The sequence below is a fragment of the Rhinatrema bivittatum genome, chromosome 5 (genome assembly GCF_901001135.1).
Source record: "Rhinatrema bivittatum chromosome 5, aRhiBiv1.1, whole genome shotgun sequence".
In the NCBI taxonomy this organism is placed as follows: domain Eukaryota; kingdom Metazoa; phylum Chordata; class Amphibia; order Gymnophiona; family Rhinatrematidae; genus Rhinatrema; species Rhinatrema bivittatum.
The window spans coordinates 87,307,842-87,334,545 of NC_042619.1; the positions used below are offsets into that span (position 1 = coordinate 87,307,842).

The 26,704-nt window shown below is 43.8% G+C and overlaps 1 protein-coding gene across 2 annotated transcripts in view; it reads left to right on the top strand.

Annotated features, from left to right (window-relative positions):
* The window catches only part of TNFRSF19 (TNF receptor superfamily member 19), a 160,208-nt gene extending 136,218 nt beyond the window's left edge, over window positions 1-23,990 (top strand). For both annotated transcript variants that reach the window (XM_029602544.1, XM_029602545.1), the window contains exons 8-10: window positions 4,465-4,567; window positions 17,198-17,597; window positions 21,646-23,990. In XM_029602544.1, the coding sequence (XP_029458404.1) occupies window positions 4,465-4,567; window positions 17,198-17,597; window positions 21,646-21,654 (512 nt within the window). In that variant the 3' untranslated portion in view covers window positions 21,655-23,990. The remainder of the gene's footprint in view (window positions 1-4,464; window positions 4,568-17,197; window positions 17,598-21,645) is intronic.
* The last annotated feature ends 2,714 nt before the right edge of the window (window positions 23,991-26,704 follow it).

The following is a 26,704-nucleotide window of genomic DNA, read 5'->3' on the forward strand; positions in this document are numbered from 1 at the left end:
TGATCCTCATTCGGACAGACAACCAGGTGGCCATGTGGTACATAAACAAGCAGGGGGGCACCAGGTCCTTCCTCTTTTGTCAGGAGGCAGTACAGATCTGGAGCTGAGTCCAATCTCAGGTGATGTTACTCCGGGCCGTGTACTTGGCCAGTACCAAGAACACCCTAGCAGACAGGCTAAATTGCACCTTCCAGCCCAATAAGTGGTCCCTGAAGAAGGAAGACAGGATCTCCCATCTCTGGGGAACCCCGGATGTGGATCTATTTACCTCCCCCTGCACCAGAAAAGTTCATCGGTACTGCTCCCTGTCCAGGGTGGACAGCCAGCCAGCCACAGATGCCTTTGATCTCCATTGGGAGCGGGCCTACTATATGCATACCTTCCATTTCTGTTGGTGAAGACTCTCTTAAAGCTTTGCCAGGATCGGGGGACCATGATCGTGGTAGCCCCGCATTGGCCAAGGCAAGTCTGGTTCCCGCTTCTGTGGGATCTCTCCTGGCGGGACCTAATCCGTTTGGGGACTGCCCCAGAACTCCTCACACAGGATCAGGGCAGATTGCGCCACCCTAACCTCCGAGCCCTGTCCCTCATGGCCTGGATGTTGAAAGGTTGATCCTGCAGCCTCCTGACCTCTCAGAGGACGTGTCTCATGTCCTGGTAGCCTCAAGAAAGCCTTCCACCAGGAAGTCTTATGCTTTGAAGTGGAAAAGGTTTACAATCTGGTGTGAGCAGAAGGGCCTCGACCCCTTCAGTTAGACCTGGGAACTCCTGGATTACCTGCTGCACCTTTCGGAGACCAGGCTTAAAACCAGCTCCATTCGGGTGCACCTGAGGGCCATAGGCATGTACCACCAGGTGGTGGATGGGTAGCCCATCTTGGTGCAGCCCCTTGTAGAGAGTTTCATGCATGGATTGCTTCAACTGCAGCCTTCCCTAAAGGTCCCCGCAGTGTTCTGGGACCTAAATGTGGTGTTGGTCCAGTTGATGAAGCCGCCATTTGAGTCACTGCACTCCTCTGCTCTCAAGTATTTGACCTGGAAGGTCATATTCCTGCTAGCGATCACGTCGATAAACAGGTTCAGTGAACTGCATGCAGTGTGACTTATCCCCCGTACACAAGATTTATCCATAACCGAGTGGTCCTACCTACGCACCTTAAATTTCTGCCAAAGGTGGTCACTGAATTCCACCTTAACCAGTCTCCTGTCCTGCCCACTTTTTTCCCAAGGCCTCATTCCAACCCAGGGGAAAGGGCGCTGCACACAGTGGATTGTAAAAGGGCTTTGGCCTTCTACCTGGACCAGACAGCAGGTCATAGGCAATCCGCTCAGTTGTTTGTCTCTTATGAGTCCAATAGGTTACTAGGCAGATTCTTTCCACCTGGCTACCCAAATGCATCACCTTCTGCTATGACCAGGTGGGACAACTTGTGGGCCACGTCACAGCTCATTCTGTTAGAGCCATGGCCAATACTGTGGCCCACCTGCATGCAGTTCCCATGGGGGAGATCTGCAAGGTTGCGACATGGAGTTCTCTCCAAACCTTCTCTGCTCATTATTGTCCAGACAGGGAGGGCCATCGTGATAGCAGATTAAGCCAGTCTGTCCTCAGAAATCTATTTCAGCTGTGACCCCAACTCTTCCTACCTATAGCCCTACTTTGGGGTAGATTTTCAAACTATGCGAATAGGCCTACTTTTGCTGGCGCATCAGGCGCAAGCAAAAGTACGCTGGATTTTAGTAGATACGCGTGGAGCCGCGCGTATCCACTAAAATCCTGGATCGGCGCGCACAAGGCTATCAATTATGTATAGTCGGCGCGCGCCGAGCCGCGCAGCCTACCCCCGTTCCCTCCGAGGCCGCTCCGAAATCGGAGTGGCCTCGGAGGGAACTTCCTTTTGCCCTCCCCTCACCTTCCCCTCCCTTCCCCTACCTAACCCACCCACCCAGCCCTGTCTAAGCCCCCCCCCCTTACCTTTGTCGGGAGATTTACGCCTCCCTCTGGGAGGTGTAAATCCCCGCGCATCAGCGGGCCTCCTGCGCGCCGGGACGCGACCTGGGGGCGGGTCCGGAGGGCGCGGCCACGCCCCCGGGCCGCCCCGGGCCGTAACCACGCCTCCGGGTCCGCTCCCGGCACGCCCCCTAAACGCCGCGCGGTTCGGGCCCGCCCCCCCGACACGCCCCCCTCGGAGAACCCCGGGACTTACGCGAGTCCCGGGGTCTGCGCGCGCCGGTGAGCCTATGTAAAATAGGCTCACCGGCGCGCAGGGCCCTGCTCGCCTAAATCCGCCCGGATTTGGGCGGATTTAGGCGAGCAGGGCTCTTCAAATCCGCCCCTTTGTGTTTAGGCTGTTCCCGATGTTACCAACAGCACCTCTGTTGATGTGCCCATTTGCACCTAGTTTGATGTCTGTTGGTCCCATTAGTCTTGGGTCCAGCCTGTACCTAGGGATTCACCCACATGTGAGGACTACCATTCTGCTTGTCCTAGGAGAAAGCGAAGTTGCTTACCTATTTCCAGTGTTCTCCTAGGACAGCAGGATGCTAGTCCTCAGGAAACCTGTCTGCCACCCCGCAGAGTTGGGTTCTCCTGGATTGTTGTTTTATTTTTTCGTGATCTACTTAAGAGACTGAAGAGAAGTCCTGCATGGACATGTGGATAGTGGCATGCTGGGCATGCTCAGTGTGCCAGTCAAAGTTTCTAGAAACGTTGACATAAGTTTCCATGCTGGGCTCTATCGGATGATGTCTCCCACATGTGAGGACTAAAATCTTGCTGTCCTAGGAGAACTCCTGTTACAGGTAAACAACTTCACTTTTTCTTATGAAGAAAAGTAGTATTCCTAATGTTTAGTTTTATGCCAAGATATATAGACCTGGATCTTTTCTGCATTTCCTTTAGAATAATTCACTGATGAAAAGGATTGATTGATAAAGTGCATTCTTTGTATTATTGTTGAAAGCAAAATAACAAGTACAGTTCAATCAAAAGTCACTTTCAGAACACTTTTTATGTATAACCTTTTTTGAAATTTTGCTTCCACTCAGCTAACAGGCTTGCAATACAGGAAAAGGTTATCCTGATACTGCTGTGTTCTCAAAAGAATGCTGTTCTGTAGTGTAATGAGAATTGAAGGAGGCAGAATTTTGGCCCAAAATTCATCTGCAGCTCTTTGTGCTAGAAACTCGAGTTTGTAACTCTGCTTTGCTTTTGTTTCATTTAAAACCTACTGGCTATATCTCTGTTCAGATAAGACAAAACCAGTCTTCTGGTCTGTGTTAAGAAAATAGTGCACAGTACAAAATTAAACCAACTTATATGGCCTGTTGAGAGCTTTATTCCTGGAGAAGCCAACAGTGAGCAACAGGATATTACCAGGGATCACTATAATATACTATATACTATGTGACAAGGCGATAGCTAAAGCCAGAAGAATGCTGGCCTGCATAGAGAGAGGAATAACCAGTAAGAAAAAGAAGGTGATAATCCCCTTGTACAGGTCCTTGGTGAGGCCTCACCTGGAGTATTATGTTCAGTTCTGGAATCCATATCTCAAAAGGGAAAGAGACAGGATAGAGGCAGTCCAGAGAAGGGCAACAAAAATGTTGGGAGGGGTCGCCATCAAATTACTTATGAGGAGAGGGGGAAGGTCCTAAATACGTATACCCTAGAGGAGAGGAGGTGCAGGGGAGAAATGATACAGACCTTCAGATACCTGAAAGGTTTTAATGATGCACAATCGACAAACTTCTCCGTTGGAAAGAAATCAGTAGAACTAGGGGGTCATGAAATGAAACTCCAGGGAGAACGACTCAGAACCAACATCAGGAAATATTTATTCACGGAGAAGGTGGTGGATGCCTGGAATGCCCTTCCGGAGGAGGTGGAGAAGACAAAAACTGTGAAAGATTTCAATGGGGCATGGGATAAATACCTTTAAACAACAAGCCTTCATACTGTTGATGCAACTCATTACTGCTCTCTGTTTTAACGGCAGGGGGAAAAGAGGAAAATGGGAATTAGTTCAGACAGCAACCAACAAGGACATTGAATTTTACGGCCTGGGAAAACAAGCTTTGAAAAAGGCCGCGGCATGCACACAGCCCAGCCACATGCATGTCTCCTTTTAAAATTAGGCCATAAGTATGGGGTGACTTGTATGGCGCCTTAGATGCTACCATTATGGGGGAGACCTGAATGGCGCGACTGATGCTACCATAAACTTGCTGGACAGACTGGATGGACCGTTTGGTCCTTTTCTGCCATCATTTCTATGTTTCTATAGCCACCTTGCTGATAACGAAAGAGCCTTAGTTCTAATTCTAGCTCTTTACCTCTCTTAATATAAACATGCGTTAAATTAAGAAAACCATAATTTTAGACTTTTAAATAACATACTGTTTGTAATTGAGTAAAAAGGGGTTTCATCCTTCCTACAACACTGTTTTTTTTTTTCTTTTTTAGGCCCAGTTCCCTTGATCCCATCATTGTGTTGTGATGACACTTCTAGTATGGAGAACAGCAGGGCTAGCTGCAGTTTTCCCTCTCAGAGCACACTTCATGAGAGGTAACTCAATCTCATTTACATGTGTATTAAATATTATTATTCACATTTAAAATGTTAAAATGTACATCTTTTCAAATAAAGCAGTTCTTTGGTTTGCATTGGGAAGACAAGCAGAAGCAGGTTTCATGCTTATATCAAACAGAATACAAGTAGGGCTGTATGGCTTTGCATGAATAAACCAGAGCTGAGTTCCCTCATTAAACAATTTGTACTATAAAAGCTTTGGAAAAAAGATTCTTCTATTAGTATTAATATTGCTGCTCTATAGCCTTATTTTAAAATGAAATGATGGTATTAGATTTATTAGGAATAGATTATAAAGCCCTTGTGTGGAATCTGACACATTTAAGGCCTTAGTATGTGGTAAAATGGGTGCTTGGCTGTGTGAGTGAGAGATTATGTGTGTGATTGAGAGCTTGTATGTAAGTGAGAGAGCATATGTCAGAGAGAGAGACAGGTCAGAGGTGATGTGTTTCTGTGACAGAGAAAGAGAGACTGCTCAGGGAGGTGATGTGTTTCTGTGAGAGAAAATTACTAGTGTGTGTGAGAGACAGAGACTGGTCAGAGAGGTGATTGGTGTGTATGAGAGACAGAGACTGGTTTTCATATGTGTGTGCAGCAGCAGCAAGCACATGTGTATCTAGGCAACTTTCAAAATCCGCTCAGCACGCACCAGACCAACATATTGGTGCATCCCCTAATTTTGACGTGCATCAGGCTTTTAAAATTCACCTTTAAGTTTGTATCCGAGGCAGTAGAGGGTAAAGTGACTTGCTTAAAGTCAAAAGGTGCAGCAACTGGATTCTCAGTGCTCTCAATTTAAGGTGTGCTCTATAACGTTGTGATCATACTACCCCTTAAAAAACCTTTACTGAACGCTACCTACTCTGCTATTGCCTCATCTCCCTCCTCCCTTTTGCATCCAAACTTCTTGAATGTTTTGTTCATCTCTACTGTCTTCCTTTCTTCAATTTTTGAAAGAAGTTCTTTTGGCTAAAATAGCCTCTTTTATTTCACCTTTTAACCCTGCCGGCAATCGTTTGGCCTTCCTTCCGCCTTTTGTAATGCTTGGAATGCATCTGGTCTGGGCTTTTAAGATGGTATTTTGAAACAATACCCACGCCTGATGTAAATTCTTTACCTTTGTAGATGCATCTTTTTGGTTTTCCTAACAGTTTTCCGTATTTTATCAAAGCCTCCATCTTGAAAATTAAATACTAGATCAGTAGATTTACTTAAAGGTGAATTTTAAAAGCCCTACATGCACCAAAACCAGGAAATACGCGAATATGTCAGGCTGGTGCACTTCGAGCAGGTTTTAAAAAGCTGCCCAAGTACACGCAATATCTCCCGCTATGCACACAAATGTAAAGTTCCAAAAAAGCGGGGCATGGTCTAAGTGGGGCATGGGCATTCCTGGATTTCAACTTCAAATTAGAGCATATAGACTTACACACACAGGCATGCGCCAAGGTCCCCTACCACATAACTTTACTTCTTTTTTTTCCCATTTAAAGTTTTATTGGTAAATTTTCCATACATATCCATACATTAATAAAATACAAGAATAATCAACAAACAGCAGAATGTAAAACATGGTTACAATAAAACAAGTTTCAATAACTAACAATCCATATTCTGCCCTTCAGTCATCCCAAAAGTCTCCTTCCACTTACACATATCATCATCCTACAACACCCCTCCCACCCTCTTAAAAGTCAACACCTACTATCAATGGGCTAATAATGCGCATGTCAGTGGGGGACCGGTAAGTGTGGCGACACACTGGTTGAGAACCGCTGTCCTAGTAGAAACTGAGCACTTCTTCGTACTTAAGAAGCATTGTTCCCAGACCTCATCCTCCAATTCCTCCCCTTTATCTCTCTCCCAAGCACATATGTGTATAGGCTTATTAAAAACATAAGAAATTGCTATGCTAGGTCAGACCAAGGGTCCATCAAGCCCAGCATCCTGTTTCCAACAGTGGCCAAACCAGGCCACAAGAACCTGGCAAGTATCCAAACACTAAGAAGATCCCATTCCAGTCCTTATTCCATATCACATTTCTGAAATAGGTCTTTGTATTCTGTCAGCTTGCTCACAGATATTTTCAAACAATTTTCAACTCAGGCTGAGCGCACCGTTAGCCGCCACCTGGACACGCGTTTTCAACGCACTATTATTACCCCTTAAACAGTAAGAGGTAATAGCGCGAGGAAAACGCGTGTCCAACCCCCCCAAAACTAATAGCGCCCGCAACATGCAAATGCATGTTGATGAGCCTATTAGTTATTCCCACGCCATACAGAAAGTAAAATGTGCAGCCAAGCCGGACATTTTACTCTCAGAAATTAACACCTGCCCAAAGGTAGGAGTTAATTTCGGCTGGCACCGGGAAAGAGTACAGAAAAGCAGAAAAAACTGATTTTCTGTACACCCTCCAACTTAATATCATAGCAAAATTAAGTTGGAGGCTCCAAAAATTAAAAAAAAAAAAAAATCGTAAAAAAGAGAAAAAAAAATCAACTTGCGGCTCGCAGGTTGGAAGACGGATGCTCAATTTTGCCGGTGTCCGTTTTCTGAACCCGTGGCTGTCAGCGGGTTCGACAACCGACGCCGGTAAAATTAAGCGTCGGCTGTCAAACCCGCTGACAGCCACCACTTCTGCCAATAAGGAGGTGCTAGGGGAGAGAAAACAAGATGGCGCCCTGAGCGGGATTATCTCCGTTTGCTCCGGATCTTAGATTTCTAAAATTAAGCTTCACAGCGATATTTTTAAAAAATATGCCTCACAAGAGAAAAGGCAAAGTCCGGGTCTTCCCACCCAACCAGGACAATGCTGCTGGACAGCGATTAATATCTGAGTTCACCGTTAATGCACTGGAATCGAGGGTGTTCAGCCCCATTGGAGAGGAGGCGAGAGGAGAACCTTACTCTCCTAGGGAACTTTCACTGAGCCCCCCAGACCCTAGGATGCCGGTAAGAGCTTTGCCCCCAATGGCCGACGGAGGAGCTGAGACACATACCGATGAGGTTGTTAGGTGGACTCAGCGTCCCTAGCGCCTCCTTATTACCGCGGGCCCTCATTTGAATACAAAATTGCACGTCCAGGAGAGTGGCCTGGGCGTGTGTCGGGAGAGCGGGCGCTTGCCTCGGAGCGCCAGCTCTCCCACGCATTTTATTGAATCAGCCCGATTGTCTTTCCCTGTTTTAGATCCATTATGACATTCTTCTGATTAACAGAGTGAAACAGCTGAATAAATGTAAACCTATCCCTATCCCCCAGCGAGTACCTTTCCTTAAGATTTTTGAAGGATATCAAACCCTGACCTCACCCCACCTGTTCCAGTCTAGTCACTCCCAGGGCCTTCCATTGTGAACTAGCTACAACAAAGTGGCCAGGAAGAAATGCCTTATTAAATAAAAAAAAGTAGGACGGTAATAATAATTCTCTTCCACCACTATCTTCGATTTCCACTTTCTCCATATCTGTAAAGTCACCCTCGAACAAGATGATACATTCAGTATACCTAATTCTCCACCCCTCCAACTTTCATTTCTAGAAGGATATATCCCGCCCAACTCTGTTCTAAACATTTCCAAGGTTTAATAAACTTAAGTTTCTGTCAGTCAACTATGACTCTAAGTTGGGATGCCACATAGTACCACACCAAAATGGGAACTCCCAGGCCCCCTAACAATTTAGCTAGGTAAAAAACCCCTTTAGCCACTCTGTGTGGTCTTCTTTTCCAAATGAAACTAAAGATCTTTTTCTGCCATAATTTTAAAACTGAATCAAGTATCATGATGGTAAGAGTCTGAAATAAGTAGCAAAATCTAGGAAGAATATTCATTTTCGTTATAATTATCTGGCCCATTGAGGTCAACTCTAGCCTAACACATTTATCCAAGTCCTTTAGTGAGAGAGCCATAATTCAAACTGAACAGCCAGTCCTCCTCTAGGCCTATGCATACCTCAAGATACTTAGCCCAATCTTTTGCCAAATGAAATGGCAGTTGTGACTTCAATTTAGCCATACAGTCTACTAAAGCTGAAATGTTCAAAATCTCTGACTTATCTTCATTTACCTTAAATCCTGAGACTCTCCCATAACTACACATCACTTCTAATAACACTTTCAGGAAGACTTCCGGATCTGTTACTGCAAACAAGAGATTATCCACGAAGAGAGACATCTTATAACTAAGCTTCCCCCCGCCCCCCCCCCCCCCCCCCCACCTGAATTCCCTTAATGTGCTACTCCCTCCATACCTATTCAGCAAAAGACTCTAAAGACAAGACAAAGAGCAAAGAGGACAACAGGCAACCCTGATGCGTTCCCCTCTTCACCTTAAAAGGCTCCATGTACCCCCCATTTATCTTAAGGCATGCCTTAGGACTAGTATACAGCTTCTTTATCCATGAAAGGAAGTCTAGTTCCAACCCCATTTTTTCCATCACTCAAAATAAGAATAACCAATTCACCTTATCAAAGACCTTTTCAGTGTCAACTGCCAAAAGGACAGCCAGCAACTATTACCTCCTAACCCACCACATTAAATGTAAGACTCTCTGGTCATTTTCTGAAGCCAGTCTCCTTGGCACAAACCCTGATTGATCCCCATGAATCAGCAAAGGAGCTACTAGTCCGAACCTATTCGCCAAAACCTTGACCAGTATCTTCAGATCTGTATTTATGAGGGAACTAGGACAGTAAGATCTGCATAATGTGGCATCTCACCCTTGGCCAAAACTGTAATATCCACGATGTTTGCATTTGGGGTTTCTATCCCATTTGAGCGAAGATAGTTAAGCATAGCCACCAAGGGGCCCACCAGAACTGATTGAAAGTTCTTATAAAATTTGGCCGTAAAGCCATCAAACCCAGGGGTGTTTCCCAATTTCAAAACTTTAATCACCTGCACCACCTCCTTACCCTTAATTTCACTATTAACAACCCTTCTACTCTATTCCAGCAGGCTAGGCAATGGAATCCCCTCAAGGCAAGTTTCTATTTCAGACTCCCCAACCACCACTTCATCTGAATATAATCTATATAAATAAAAATGTTAAATAGTTTGTACAAAATCGCTAATCTCAGAAACCACTGCACCGATTGCTTTCAAATTTGGACACAACCTTCCTTTCACACATGGGAAGGTTCTTCTGTACTTACATTACATATATGTCACACCTGTGACAGGTAAAAAAGGTTTAAAAATTGGTTCCACAAAACAGCGACATCTGGTGGACATCGGACGTCAGCGCAACCTCTTACACCTTTCACAAACACTCACACACCCCACACACATGACAAATGTATTTAATTCACACACCCTCCGAACACACAGAAATCCACACTCCTCACCCCCTCCACACACACACACACACATGCCAATTGTACTTACTTCACACACCCTCCCAAAACGCACCAAATTCCAGGCTGCTACACCGGGGGGCCACGCACTTGTCACATGTTGGCAATTCCCACACCCTCCGAACTCACACAAAAACACCCTCCTCACACCCCTCACGCACATGCCTGTTCTGCTTACTGTCCACACCTTCTGAACACACACAAAAGCGGAAACAGGTCCGTGCTGCTCCAGCGGGGGGGGGGGCCAAGAACGGGCCGGGATCACATCGCATACACTACGGCCGTCGGCTGCCAGCAATCAAAATGGCGCTGACGGCCCTTTCCCTTACTATGCCACTCGGAGACAACAATGGCGGCAGTAGCCCATGTGACATAGTAAGGGCGAGGTCCCATCGACGCCATTTTCAGAACTGGCAGCCAGCGGACCTTTGCCCTTACTATGTCAGGGAACCTAGCGCTCCCATTACTCCTCCACAGTGACATAGTCAGGTGAAAGGGCCGTCGGAGCCATTTTCATTGCTAGCAGCCGACGGCCCGAACCCAAGACTTCAATCCCAAACTGAACACCCGCTCCACCGACTGACTGTTTGCACAGGTATCCGGGGGGCTGCACGGTGGGGGGCCGTAGTTATTTTCTTGCGCGTGTTCAGGGGGGGGAGGGGGTGTTTCGGTCATTCTGCAACTCTCGTGGGGGGCGGGAGGGTTGGTTACTGTATTTCGCCGGGGTGGGGTGTGTATTTAAACACTGCGTTTATGGTAGGGTTCTTTTGGGGTGGAAAGACGGAGGGCACACACAATCACAAACACAAAACGTCCCTGATCTCGGAAAGACACCTAATTAGCCCTCTACAAAACAATTAACTAAATAGAGAGTGCTAACTTGGTTAGCCACTCCCCTATTTTGATACAGAACACGCACAACCTCCCACTGACGGACCATGTTTACCACCACCAATTTCTATTTCAGTGTTTTTTTCTCAATCGGCATCCTAGCTGCTTCTTACAGTCTGGGTCCTCATACCTAAGAAAGCATACATTTCAGGGGAGGGAGAATGAGGGGAGGTGAGTGTGAGGGGAGAGAGCTGGAGTGGGGACAGGGGAGGGAAGGGGGGGGTGAGTGACCAAGGGGGAGGAGGATGAGTGACTGAGGTAAATGAGCAAGGGGGAGGGAGGGAGGGTAAGAACCTGACTCTGCCACTGCAACGCGTGGCCGGGTACCGCTAATTCCTCATAACATTGAATTAATCTCTTACAACTTTCCATCTCAATCTTTGATTTTCATGATATGGTTCTGGGAAGCGCTCTAGGCGCACCAGGCGCAAACAAAAGTACGCTGGATTTTATAAGATACGTGCGTAGCCGCGCGTATCTTATAAAATCCGGGGTCGGCGCGCGCAAGGGGGTGCACATTTGTGCAACCTGTGCGCGCCGAGCCCAGCGCGTGCTGCCTGTTCCCTCCACCCCCCACCCCCCCGGCCCTATCTAAACCCCCCTTACCTTTGTTTCATGATTTACGCCTGCTAAAAGCAGACGTAAATCTGCGCCGGCCGGCTGCCCCGTTCGTGTTCCGGTCCCGAGGGCTGGTCCGAAGGCCGCGGCCACGCCCCCGACACGCCCCCTCCTGCCCCTTTTAAAAAACCCCGGGTCTTACGCGCGTCCTGGGGCTCTGCGTGTGCCGGCGGCCTATGCAAAATAGGCGCGCCGGCGCGCGAGGGCCCTGCGCACATAAATCCGGCCGGATTTACGCGCGCAGGGCATTTAAAATCCGCCCCTTAGTTTTTGGGTACTTGCCAGGTTCTTATGGCCTGGATTGGCCACTGTTGGAAACAGGATGCTGGGCTTGATGGACCCTTGGTCTGACCCAGTATGGCATGTTCTTATACCGACCTTCAGTATCCCTCATATTAGTTTTCACATCTACCACAAGATGTCTGGAAAACAGAATTCCAAACCCCCCCCATACTTATGTTGAACTGACGCTGAAGCCAAGTATTATTAAGGGAATGATGGTGACCTCAGTAGACCTTCATTGCATTTCCTAAGATATGTTTTCTAACAAAATATGACAGAAGCTTTTAAACTTTCAGCCTCATAAAATAGCAAACGCCTTTTACATGGGGAATTCAGCTCTTTGACATTCAAAGAAATAATTTTCAATATACCCATGTATACTCTGATCCCCCCCATACCTATCATATCAACCATACACACTGTATCAACCCATTTTGCCCTTGCAGACCAAACATTCACCCATTTTCCCCTTGACACAATATCATTACATAAGGAAAGCCCATACCCATATATTTCTCCAGCAACCTTACCCCTTCACCCCTCCCCTCTTCCCTCTCTCCTGCCCAATCCCCAAGTCATTCATCACCCCACACTGTGGATGATCTCCTTCATAAGGAATGATGTCCTCTTATCAGACAGTCCACACCATAGAATTCCCTGACCAAGCCCCTATAACAATTGAACTAAGTTTAACACAACATACAGGCAACATCCTCACTCAAGAAATTCTAATTATTGCAGTGCCCCTGAAAGCATCAAAACCAACACGGAGATCTTAAATGCCTCCTGGAATATGACCCAAAAGAAAACGTATTGTCTCTCAGGTGAGGACTCATTTAGCAGAAGAAGAGCTCACCAAATGACACCTTAGCATCCTTCCCCCATTGGACACCTGTTGCCATCTGGAAGGTGTCATCCCAGCCTGAAGAAGTGGTGCCTCACCAGCTCTAGCTGAGGATTTAGGTACTTCCATCTCAGCCACTCTCTTAATCTCAATCGCTTCAAGGACAGTTCTCACACATGAAGTGACTCCATCGATGGTGAAACTGAGACCAAACAGGAGCAGCCATCTATGTTTCACATTCCATTTCCGTAGCACTGAGATAACCTCCCTGAACTCTCTCAGTTTGTGGATGGTAATAAGGGACAGGTTCTGGAAGATTTCAACTTTGTGACCTCTCCACATTATAGAACCCTGTATTCACACAGTCACCATTATTTTTTCCTTCACAGGAAAACTATACTAGGAAACCACAATGTTTCTTGGTAAATTTCCTTGAGGGGTGCCAAGGGAGCGATGCACTCGCTCTGACTTAACTGGCGGTAGCTCTGTGTCCTGGATATTGTAGCGTAGTGCCAGCAGGTAACAGTCCTCTATTGCCGCTCCTTGGAGATTGTGACTTCCTCAGGTGGCAAGACTCAGCAGCCGATTACAATCCTCCAATGCGGTGGGCCTCCGAAGCACCCTCAAGGCTCAACCCCGAGCTTAAAAGTCCCCTGCAGCAGATCCAAACAAGCTCCCAGCTGAGTAAGCACAAAGGAAATTTGTAACTCAATGCCTTATTTTCACAGTAGATAAAGCCCCCCGACACTGTCCCAGAGCTCTCAGTTCATTGAAAAACACCCTTGCTTAGCTTTCTAACCAGCAAAAACCGCCCTGCTCAGCGGTAGCACAACACTCCCCAACTCCCCTCTGTTGTGCTGCAGGTCACGGTCTTCCCAGTCCTTCACAACAAAACACAAACCCAGCCTGACAATAGGACCCACCAAAACTTAAGAGTAATCAGCCACTTACTCCATGTCCATGTCAGAGTTAGTAGTTTCCCCTGCAGAGAACTCTACTTCCATGGCGTCCTTCCTCCTCCGAGAAGCCCAGCTTTTCTTCTAACTCTGCCGTATCTCCAGTGCCTTCCCCTTCAATAATCATGGGAACAGGTGTGTGCCTCTCCCGAGTGCCCTGCTCAGCTGTATAATCAAACCCCTCTCTTTCCCATTGGTTCAGCTCAGGCTCTAAAAACCTGGGAAATGTAGTCTTTCCCTGACGCCCCGGCAACTTCTGTTGTCTAGGTCTGTTCCGGGCTCTCCCTGAGGTGATCCGGTTCAGGTTTTTCTCCCCTGAGACAGCCTGCACCTCATCACAATATCCAGCCTAATACCGCAATCAAAATACTGGCAACAATATGGAAACAGTCTCTGAATTCCACTCCTTCCGGGACCCCTCAAAACCTCAAATTTGCTCTTCTTGATTGGTTTTTGAGATCTTCCAACCAGTCGCTAAGTACAGAGTATGAGATAGAAAGTTTGTCACATTTTGTATTGCATTGCGTCATCTCCGTAGCCTGGCCATCGAGTTGAGTCACGGCCTCCTCCAGCCTAGCTCGAGCAAGTGATGTTTCATTTCCGACATATTATCAATAATTTCCTGTTTAATAGCAGGCATGTCACTTCTGAGTGCTATATACTCTAATTCTCCCATCTTACTTCTTAGACTTCTGCCATTAGCATTTGACATTTCAAAGTATGTTTATATTTGCATTTACAACTTTCTTAGCATTTGATGGAAATAATTTTGAAACTTTTAAATCAATTTATTCTTTACTTATGGGCAAATGGGCTACGTATGCTTTTATTGGACACTATCGGGACGCCCTAACTTCCCTGTTGTTTTAGTATCCTTTGAAGATACCTCCCTCTGAACCATATTCTGCTGAATGAATGTCAGCTTTCCCCCAAGTTCTAGTTTAAAAGCTGCTCTATCTCTTTTAAAGATTAGCACCAGCAGCCTGGTTCTGCTCCGGTTAAGGTGGAGCCTATCCTTTTGGAATAGGCTCTCTCATCCCCAAAATGTTACCTAGATCTTAACAAAACTAAAGCCCTCTTCCCTGCACCATTGTCTCATCCAAGTATTTAGAATGGAGCTCCTCCTGCCTCTGGGGTCCTGCGTGAGGAACAGGGAGTATTTCAGAGAATGCTGCTCTAGAGGTTCTGGATTTCAATTTTCTACCTAAAAGGCTAGATTTGGCTTCCAGAACCTCCCTTCCACACCTTCCTGTATCGTTGATGCCCTCATGTAGCAGGACATCCGGCTTCTCCCCCAGCACTGTCTAAAAAGAATTATAAATGAATAGAATTATTTGATTCATATTTTTGGAATGATATACCATGATTAGAATCTTATGATATTTAGGTAATTCATGGACTATAATCCAGTTATCAAATTTGGATGTGCCCATATTTAAATATTGCATCTTTGTACTGCACTAGAGTGTAGTTATTTTTGAAGCTAACTGATTAAGCTATTCATTTCTGTTTTGTTCTTTTGGCAGAATCCTTCAAGAATAGATATTCAAGTAATTACTCCTGACCAGCTGATGAGATGATAGAATTGTTTTAGAGGTAGGGAGCTGTAGGTAGACCAGGTAACCATATTGGTTACAGCCTTAGGCATTTACTAAGAATTGCTATGCTTATGGACCAAGGTCCAACAAGCCTAGCATCCTGTCCCCAACAGTGGCCAATCCAGGGATAGCAACAGCTTTTTTTTCAGTCTACCTGACTAATAATGTGTTATAGACTTTTCCTCCAGAAGCTTATCCAAACCTCTTATAAACCCCGCTATGCTAGTCGACTTGATCACGTCCTCTGGCAACAGATTCCACAGCTTGATAGTATGTTAAGTGAAAAGGTACTTTCTGCCATTTGTTTTAAATCTGCTGGTAGTTAGTTTCGTGGAGGGTCCCCTTGTTCTAGTATTTTATGATAAGGTAAATAACTGTCTTTCTTTTTTTTTTTTTACCTGTTCCACCCCACTCATGATTTTATAAAATTCTATCTTGTCCCATCTCAACTATTTTCCAACTCAATAGCCATTGCCTACGTAGACTGTAATCATAGGAGAGATGTTTCATCCCCTTTATCATTTTTGTTGCCCTCCTCTCCACATTTTCTAGTTCCGCTATGAGATGGGACGATCAGAACTGCACACAGTAATCAAGATGCAGTTGCATCGTTGCTCGAAAAAGAAGCAATATGATATTTTCTGTTTTATTCTCCATTCCTTTTTGGATCAATTCTAACATTCTATTTGCATTTTTGTGCACCACCACGCACTGAGCCAATCATTTCAACATATTGTTCATAAGCTCCCAGTACAGAACTCAGTATCATGTACCTATTTTATTTTTCCCTGCCCCCCCCCCCCCCCCCCAATCATCATGTAGAGCTCCTTTGGATTTCTGCACCCCAGATGCATGACTCTATACTTCTTGGCATTGAATCCCAGCTGCCAAAACTTTGACCACTCCTCAAGCTTTCTTAGATCACTTTTCATTCTCCTTCAGGCATATCCACTCTGTTGCAGATCTTAGTGTCATTTGCAAAAAGACAAAGTTTTCCTTCTAACCTTTCCGCTATTTCACTCACAAAGAATTTGAACAGAAGCAGCCTCGGAACTGATCCTTGAACTGATCCTTGAAGCATTCTACTTATCACTCTTCTCTCCTCAGAATAGGTTTCATTTCTCACTACTTGCTGTCATCTATCAATCAACCAGTTACCTTTCTTTTCTACCACCTTGGGACCCACTTCTCATTTTGTTCATGAGTCTTCTATGTGGACAGTATTGAAAGCTTTGCTCAAATTCAGATAAATCACATCAAGTGCTCTTCCTTGATCTAATTCTCTATTTGCCCAATCAAATAAATTGTTTGATATGATCTTTTTTGGTAAAACAATCATGACTGTTTTAAGTGATATAGTACTGATTACTGTAATAGCTTAGCAATTTCATGTTTTAGTTATTTAGGACTCTGGGGTGGATGCCATCTGGCCCCGATGATTTGTTACTCTTTAGTTTATCAAACTGATCTATTACATCCTCCATTATCACAGGTATTTGTTTTAGTTGCTCAAAATCTCCACCATTAAAGAATGGTTCAGGTGTGGGTATATTCCCAACATCCTCCTTTGTAAAGACTGAGGCAAAGAATTCATTCATTTTTTTCTGCTATTTCCTTGACATCTAGAGACCCAACTGACTCCCTCATCGACTTTCTGCTTCAAATGTATTTGAAAAAGTTTTTATTATTAGTTTTTGCCTCAGTGGCAAGCTTTTTCTCAATGTCTGTCTTGGTCTGTCAAACTACTGTTTTACTTCTGACTTGCCAGTACATGTGCTCTTGCCTATTTCATTATTTGGGTTGCTTTCAATTTTTTTGAATGTTGCCTTTTTAGTTTAACTGCCTTCTTTATGTCACCTTTAAACCACTCTGGCAATTGTTTGGTCTTCTGTCAAATTAGTTTAGTTGTATCTTCTATTATTTTTTTAAATATTAACTATGTTTTTACCTCCATTCTACTACAAATCACTATGATCATTTGCATACCCAACTACAGATGTTTAGAGTAAGGTCCTATAATGGCATTTGACAGTGTTCATTTGAATTTGTTCCTTATTATACAGAAATGCAGATTCTTTGGGAGAAATGATTCCAGCATTCATGGGTTCTGTTTCAAACACAGCAAGTGAAGAGCTTGCAGAAGCCTGGCCTCTCATGCAAACCTTGTCTGGCAAGGATACAGTCTCCTGTGAATCTTATCCAGAACCTACAGGAAGAGATAGCATTTCTTTCCACCCAGAGACTATGGACAAAGCTGCTTTGGAATCAGACTGTGACAAAAATCTAGGTGGATTATTTGTATCAGGGCACTCTCACTCCATAAATTCTGTGGAATCCATTAAAATTCCTGATGAAAACAGAAGTCCAGATGTTTCATTAGCTCTGAACCCAGCAGCTGTTGAAAATCAGTCAAACCAAGAGTGCGAGGACACAGTTACAGTCATCATAAATAGTGGTATCAAGGTAAGGTGGCTAGCTGTAAATAGCAAATATGTAGAATCTCTTTCCAGTGACTAATTCTGTTCATGCTGCAGCAGTACTACCAAAGGGCCTGATTTTCAAAAGCATTTATATGTGTAAAACTAGGTTTTACACATGTAAATTCATTTTACTCGTGTAAGTGGGCTTTTGAAAATTGCTACAATATATGCCAGTGAATTGTCCATAGGATTTACCTGTGTAAGTGCACTTTATGCACATAAATTGCTTTTGAAAATGTATACGATAGTATGTTATATTTATATGCGGAACTCCTTTGAAAGTTCACCTGAAAATGTTTTAAATAATTCAGTTTGTCACTACCAGAAGCATTTGGGGTTTTTTTAAATCTTAACTCAATGAACAGTGCAAAGTGCTTGAAACTCTACTTAGTTATTTCCACTGTTGAGAATCTAAGCCAGGGGTGCCCAACTCCAATTCTCAAAGGTGACAATCAGGTCTGGTTTTTAAGATATCCAGACCTTGGGCAGCCAATTTCATTGTTGAGGTCATTACTTTGTTTCTTGCTTCACATCTGTGTAAAGCCTCCCTCGTTCATTCTCTTAGCTCATTCAGTATATTAACATGATTATCCTGTACCAAAGCAGGCTAATCCGCATCTCCCACACCCCAAACCCCGCTACTCCCGGTTCCATGTCTTCAGCTTTCAAGATTCTTCAGAGCATTGGAATTTTTCTCTAATTAGGAAATGACTTTAATTGTGCCATTTTGTACTGGTTCTATACTGAGAGAGAGGTGCAGAGCTGGATAATGAAGTCACGTACTCCAGCTATTGTTTTACAGTAAGACAGACCCCTGTTTCTGCATTCCCTCTCCGTAATATTTAGGGCTATCTTAGCCTGAATTTTTTTTTACAGGAAGTCTCTGAGCTCCCCCATGATACAGATGTTCTACTGGAGCCCCTGAGTAGCCTGGTTCCATTGGGACTTTAGGGTTCATCGGGCTTCTTTCATATGGAGACATTCCATGGGAGTTACATTTATTTATTTATTTATCAACTGTGGAAGCCGTAGGACCCAATATTCTCAATATGGATCAAGCTGATGGCTTCAGCAATCTTTAGCAGAATCCTTACAAAATACAATTCAGATGTCAGGTTAAGATTGGCTTTAGGGTAATTGATGACAAACCCTAGTGACTGCAGCACCAAGATTGTGTTTTCCGGGGATTCTCTACTCCCACCCAAGATCATTTGATCAACCAATCATCAGAATAGAGAAATGCATGAACCCCGAGACTGTGTAGAAATTGTGTGACAACTGAAAGACCTTTATGACTACCTATAGCGATAAGGCTAAGTCAAAAGGCAGAATACCGTACTGGAATTGTTGTTTCTCTACTGTAAATTAGAAATACTTCCTATGAGTAGGATGTATCTCTATGTGAGTAAATGGCTTCTTCAGATCTAGAAAACATAGCCAGACTCCTTTGTTTAGAGGAAGAATTACAGAGCCCAGTGTATCTATCTGAGATGAAACTAACTAACCTGTAATTTCCAATGTCCTCATTTTTTTATGAAGAGGAACAGCATTCACACCTCTCCAGTCTCATGAAACCACTCCTGTCTCCAAAGATTGATTGAACAGCTCTATCAGTGGACCCCACCAGAATGTCTGAACATCCTTAACCTTTTAGATCCTGCTCATTGAAGGAATTATTTCCTGATGCCCCTTTTTACATATGTTAGTTAACTAGACCCAAATATGGTATAAAAAAATTTGCAAGTAATTAAAAGTATGAAAAAATGTTCCACTTGTGGAACGTTGGTACCTAAAAGTTACTTAATATCTTTGGAAGTATCCCATCTAGCTCCATTGCTTTGTCCACTTTTAGCTTTGCAAATTCCATGCAAACATTCTGCTCTGTAAATGGTGTGCCCCTTCCAACTATCTGTGGTCCTTCTCCAAACCCTTCTTAAGTGAACACTGAACAAAAGCATTGGTTTACTGTTTCTGCTTTCTCCTATCATGCTTCACACAAAGCTCAAATCTTAGGAGTACATTTTCAAGGGAATTACTCACGTAAAAATAATATATATTGTAGCAATTTTCAAAAGCCCATTTATGTGCATAAAAAAATGGGGAACCCCAGTGGAATTCCCGGAGCGGAGGAGGGGGCAGATTTATCCCCAAAGTACTGTTTTTCTGCTGAATTTAGCTTCCTAATTCCGGCCAGCCAAATGGCAGGCATAAATGTTGGTGGCTACGTTTTAGCCACCGAGGTTTTTGGGTCATTTTCATCTGCAAACTGTTGCATTGAAAATGTGTCTAAACTGCAAATTAAATTTTAGCCAGTTATCTTAGGCACTCAGGGATCTTATGAAAATCAGCCTCATGTTTTTTGGGTTGGTATGAGCTGGAAAGTATAGCCACAGAGGCATTAAAGTGAAGGTTTCACCTATACTCATTAGAGGTAATTCTCAAAGGAGTTACACACTAACTTTAGCATATAGAAACATGGGAACAGAAATGATGGCAGAAAAGGACCAAATGGTCCATCCAGTCTGCCCAGCAAGATTATGAAAGCATCTGCTGGGCCATACAGGTCACCCCCATACTTAGCTTCCCAGACCGTCAAAGTCAGGGCCCCTGTCTGAGTCCAATTCCCTGTTACCTCTTGCCGTAAGTGGTTTGTACTTACATGCCTGTTTATTCTATAAACATCAAAAGTGTGCATGTATTTTCAGTTTTGTACACACATTTATTTGTGCAAAAAAAGGTCAGTCTCAAGTTGTTCCTGGGCGGGGCCAAGAGGTACATGCATAAATTGATATTTTATAAGAGATTTATGCAAATACATTAGAGAATTGATTTGTGCAATTTTACACTTTCTAATTACATAGCACAATTAATATCAGACTAGTCTGCTGTGTGCTATTGTTGGGTGGGATGTCTGGGTGAACTGGGGGGAGTTCTGGGTAGACTGGTGGTACTTCAAGTTAAAATACTAGGAGGGTCTTAATGAACTGAAGATAGACTGGGCGAACTGGTGGAGGTATTGGCAAACTGATTATTTCAGGTATGTACATATATTCTAAAATATGCCTATTTCCTCATATAAATCAGGGTTATACCTGAACAAGTTATATTTTTTTCCTGTGTAAAATATACCCTCGTATGTTTATAAAATAGGTAGAAAATGTATGCACTTTCAATGCATTGCTGATATTTGCACGTACTGAAACATATGGGGTGGATTTTCTAAAAGTGCGCCCGCGCGTACTTTTGTTCGCGCACCAGACGCAAACAAAAGTTCGCCGGATTTTATAAGATATCGAAAACGGAGCAGCCTCGGAGGGAACTGTCCTTCCACACCTTCCCCTCCCTTCCCCTACCTAACCCACCCCATCTAACCCCCCCCCCCCCCCCACCTGTGTTTGAAAAGTTACTCCTGCCAGAAGCAGGCTGCTGGCGCGCGATTCCCCGGCCCAGGACCTGTTTCGGAGGCCTCGGCCACGCCCCCGAAACGCCCCCGGGCCAGCACCATGCCCCCTGACACGACCCCCGGAACGCCCCGAATGTCGCATCGGCCCCGACACACGCATCCCGGGGCTTGCGCGCGCCGCCGAGCCTATGCAAAATAGGCTCGGCGCGCGCAGGGGAGGGGGTTTAAAGGGTTACGCGCATAACTTATGTGCGTAACCCTTTTAAAATCTACCCCTATGTGCGTTTATTGGGGAGTGCACATAACAAATATTTTATAATCTGCATGGACCAGGCACACGCAGGTTATAAAATACTATAGTAGATCTCCGCTTGCCCATACATAAGTGTATATGGAGCCACGCAGAGTTCTTTGAAAGTTATCCTCATTGGGTATTCCCCAGCTGTTCTTGGAGTGGTGTTGGTGAGTTCATCCTTGTGAGAAGCTTCTCATCTAGCTCTCTCTAGGTGGGAGCCTTTTGGTACTTACAGTACTTTTCTTTTATTAGACTGAGTTCATTCCTGCCTTAGGAGAACAATTTAACTGACCAGGACATATATGTAACTATTACTACACTCATTTCTTTCAGGATGCTTAGAAGACTTTTTTTGTACCAGAAAGCCTCCTACTGCCATAAATCATCTCTGCTATTGCCTATGGGACAAACATGGCTGACCTTCACTGCATTATGATGCAAAGCAACAGCTGAAAGAACCTGGCAGCCCTTTTAAGCAGTTGCATCTGAGCCATAACAGCTGTACGCTAAAGCCCGAAGGAGCAGCTTTAGAGAAGATAAAAGGCCTGCTCTCTGTACTTGGATCTTTTCAATCAGCAAGATTCTGTTCTCCATGGATGGATGAAAAGCTTCATGAATTAAACTTACGGCTAAGATTATTATGTAAATATACATAAAAAAGAATTATGTCTGTGCATTTGGACTGGTCAGTGGAATACAGAAACACAAAACAGAAGCTCTAGTCTGAGATTTGCCAACTACATCATTAGCTTGAGTAATCATGGGATGTGTTTTATTGGACTTGTAACCACGTATAAAGTTTTTGTTTAGAACAAGCTAAATAATAAGAACATTTCTATTTATGTGAAGGTCATCATCTATTAATAAGATGAGACTTTCTTGTACAGTAAATTTCCTTAAGACTGAACTTGGAAACCAAGAACTTTTCCTGCCGTAAACTGTATGTTTTACAAAAGTGGTTTTTATGGCCAGTTCTATAGCTCAGGCCACGGAGCTGCACCCTGCCACACTGGGGATCTGACTTTGGATTCCCCATCTGAGGCTCAGTTGGTCAGGGGTAAAGGAGGGGCATTCAGGCCTGGCTGGAGGAAGCCCCCGCTGTCCAGTGAGCAGTGCTGAGAAGCCACCTCAGGGGGACTTGTTTCTCCAGTCCTCAGATTGCAAGGTTCTCTAGAGCGACTTGGGCATTCCACCTGGGAAGAGGGATCTAAGATGGAGGGTACAGAAAGTGGTAAAAGGCAAACAAAATGAAAGTGATGTCTATAATCTACAAATTTTAGAGCCACGTTTTCCTCATTTCAGAAATATCCTTAAAGTTGAGGTTCATTATATTTTTGTAATGTAAAAGTATGGAAGATGGAAACAAAACTTAAAAGTTAATTGTATTACGAAGCACTTTTTAAATATTGAAGTAATTGACTATATAAGACTCAAAAAGTTGCCTGGTTACATTAAAAATCCAACATGGTTAGTAACTGTGACAAAAGTATTAACTAAGATTTTAAAATAATGAACTAAAGAAATATATTATTTGTATAATGCAAACCTAATCTTGTATTTTATCATTTTAATTGTGTGGAATAGGGATTTTTTTTTGTTTGTTTTGTTTTTCTAATTACTTTGCCTTCAGATTAAAAAGGAAGAAAAGTTAATTTCAGAAGCAGTTTGAAATGGTTATGCTCAGATGTTCTTGAAGTAAAAATTACATTTGCAAACGTGCATTACACACTTTTTACTGCACAGTGATGAAATCATTTGTAAGAAGGCTTGTAAGAGTTATTTGGATTTTAAATTTATTCACCTTTCTAAATTATTTGCCTACACTAGAAGGCTTACAATCTAACAGGGTAATTTTCAAAAGAAAATGTAAATGTGGCACCATGAGCACTCTGTAACTGGCCAGAAAATAGACAGAGGCTAGACTCTGCTTGTCTTTCATCAAACTTATATTAGAAACCAACAGAAAACAGTTCTGCTCTCCATAGCAGTTCTTTAAACAAGAAAACCAGTAGCTAGGCAAACTGAGCCTGCTCTAGGTTTCTTCTCTTTCCTCCTGGTCCTGGCTGGTTATATCCCTTTCCTAGGGACCTCCGTCTAGAACCAGGATGCCCTGTTGTATATGGTTTAAAGTAGACTGGGCTAGATCTCTGGAGCCGGTGTTTTAAAGTGTTCTGGTGATTTCTCCTGTATTCCCCCTGCACAGTAACAGACTACTGTAGCAATTTTCAAAAGCCTGTTTTCCTGTGTTAAGTATACTTAATATGGGTAAAACCTATTGACATTTCAATAGCATATATTGTAGCACTTTTCAAAATCCTTTCAAAATCATTATAATATATGCTATTAAATTGCCAATAGGTTTTATCCGCATTAAGGGGTACACGCGTAAGATACGCGCGTACCCCCCGAAAACCTGCCCCAACCTCCCCCTGCGTACGCCAAGCCTATGTTGAATAGGCTCGGCGGCACGCACAAGCTCCGGGACGTGCGTAAGTCCCGGGGCTTTCCTGGGGGGGTGTGTCAAGGGGCATGCCGCTGCCGGCGCGCCGGCGGGGGTGTGTCGCGGCCGGTGCGACATCGGGGGTGGGGTCACGGGCGTGGTTCCGGCCCGGAGGCGGGGCCACGGCCTCCGGACCAGCCCTTGGACTGGAACATGGCACGCCAGCAGCCGGCCTTGTGCGCGCAAGTTACGCCTGCCTCGGGCAGGCGTAACTTTTGGATTAAAGGTAGGGGGGGTTTAGATAGGGCCGGGGGGGGGGGTGGATTAGGTAGGGGGGAAGGGAGGGGAAGGTGCCGGGGGGTTGAAGGAAAGTTCCCTCCGAGGCTGCTCCGATTTTGCGAAGCCTTGCGCGCACCGACCCCGGATTTTAAAAGATACGCACGGCTACACGTGTATCTATTAAAATCCGGCGTACTTTTGTTTGTGCCTGGTGCGCGAACAAAAGTACACGCGGGCGTACTTTTATAAAATCTACCCCTAAGTGTAGTGAATACAGTTAAATGGGCTTTTGAAAATTGCTATAATAGTGTTACATTTACATTTTCCTTTGAAAATTACCCTGTATGTGTATGTTTGCTTGAATTGGGCCAAATAATTTATATCTGGGTCTCCATGCATTTTAAATCATCAGCATGGGAACCTCATACTGACCAGCCAATTTAGCAATAAATTATATGTCAAGGAAATAATACAATACCTATGACAGACAGGGCAGCCGACCCGATTACATAATTAAGATGATGGAAACAAATCTTGTTTGTCCTAGACTTTTCATATGGTCTAGGAGAAGGTGTACACATCTGGAGAAATAATCCTACTAAAAGCTAGCTTTAAAAGCCATCAGATGTTTTTCGCTAAATGCACATTTGAAAATTCATATTGTTTAAAATAATAGTATGAAAACCACACCACTAAATCTCAATCCCAAAAAAGGAAAAAAAAAAACTGTTGCACAGAAGTAGATAAGGTCTTCATATTTTATAAATTCTAAAACGTGAACTAATATTATGAACTTTGTATATTCAGTGTTTGGTTCCTTTTCCTGAAATTGGGACATGGTGGTGCACTTTATTAATATAATTTTTGACAGAAGTATGGTTCCATAACCTTCAGGAGAAAAAGAAATAATAGTATTTACAGCGAAAAGTGCAGTGTGACAGTTCAGCTGTCACTGTCCAGATCTGCAGATTAAACAGTGATATGTGGTACATTAGCTTTTCCCTTCCTTATTTGGCTTCCTCTTCTCGATCATGGTATTTTTCATTCCTGATCATGGCTTATCTCCAAAATTAAATAACAGAAGCATGCCCTGAGTTGCCCTGTCATTCAAACAGCAATGGTAACAGGGGGCTCAGCAATATATATTCCTTATACCATTCTCAGGTGTCGCAAAAGAGACAGCTATTTTAATTGTCACTTTGACAACAAAGTAGCTGTATTGGTCCTGGAGAAAACTGGAATATTACATTGTGAGACCTTTTAAAGGAGCAACAAAAAAAGATGTCATAGTACTTGAGCTTTTGAGGCCACACAAATCATCTGACATCTGAAGAAAAGACCTGTGAGGTGTTTGTAGCTCATGTATTACATCCTTTAAAAGCTATCACAATCTACTAAAACTCTCACAATAAAAAAAAATGTCAATAATATGTTTGAAGGGGATTGAAAATTTTAAGTATTTTTATTTAGATATGAAAGACTATATTTTGGATTGTTGTATTTAAACATCTGATAAAAGAGTGACAATGATAGCAAGGTAGGTATTAAGTTCAGCTCATGCTGTGGCTGAATAGATGAATGCTACAGAATTAACAAGAAGAGAAAATATCAAATCCAGAAGTCATTATTAGAAATGTAGTCTTTCTGACTATAAAAAAAAAAAAAAGTGAAAAGCAGCATGGTTCTACAATAATTACATAAACAATGATGCTGCTGGGGTACTGACCATCTTCTGACTAATAATAACATCTTCAGCCAGTTAGAATATGTGATCTGAAACTAATAATGTAATTTAAATGCGGCTTATGCACCTCTACAACATACTATGTCAACTCTAGTAGTATATTTTCTGTTAGGATTTACATTATTTGTTATTCAGCCACTGGCTATGACTTAATTGAAAGAACTCATTTTATCATCAGAAGAAACAAAAGAAAACTTACAGTGTGGGGCTATTTTGTGTATTAAAATCACAGAGAGATCCATATTCAAAAGCTATTTAGACAGGTAATGTCTAAATTCTAGTCAGCTAATAAGTTAACCGGCTAGAATTTAGCCAGATAAGTTGAGGGCGGTCCAGGGGCGTAACCGGGAGGAGTAGAGTTAGCTGGCTAAGTTAACCAGCTAACTCCGATGTGCAGAGTTAGCCGGATGACTTAGCTGGCTAAGGGCCGGATTTTAAAAGGGTTACACGTGCCGGGCCTATTTTAAAAAGGCCCGGCGATGCACATAAAGCCCTGGGACGCATGTAAGTCCCAGGGCTTTACAAAAGGGGTGGGGGCCAGAGGCCTCCGACATAGCTGCCATTGCCGCTGTGTTGGAGAATTGTGTGCCGGCAGGCGCAAAAGGTAAGCCAAGAGTCTGGTGGGGGGTTAGAGTAGGGCTAGGGGGGGAAAGGTTAGGGGAAGGGATGGGGAAGGTTAGGTTAGGGGGAAGGGAAGTTCCCTTCCAGGCCGCTCCAAATTTGGGAGGGAACGGAGGAAGGCAGCGTGGCTTGGCACGCGCAAGATGCACAATTGTGCACCCCCTTGCACGCGCCGACCCCGGATTTCTTAACATGCATGCGCCTGTTTTTTAAAACCTACCCCTAAGTCTGGTCAAGTCAAAGAGCGGCTACAATTAGCTGGCTAACTAATTAAGGGGGTCATTCATCAAAATATGTTAGGGCATTAT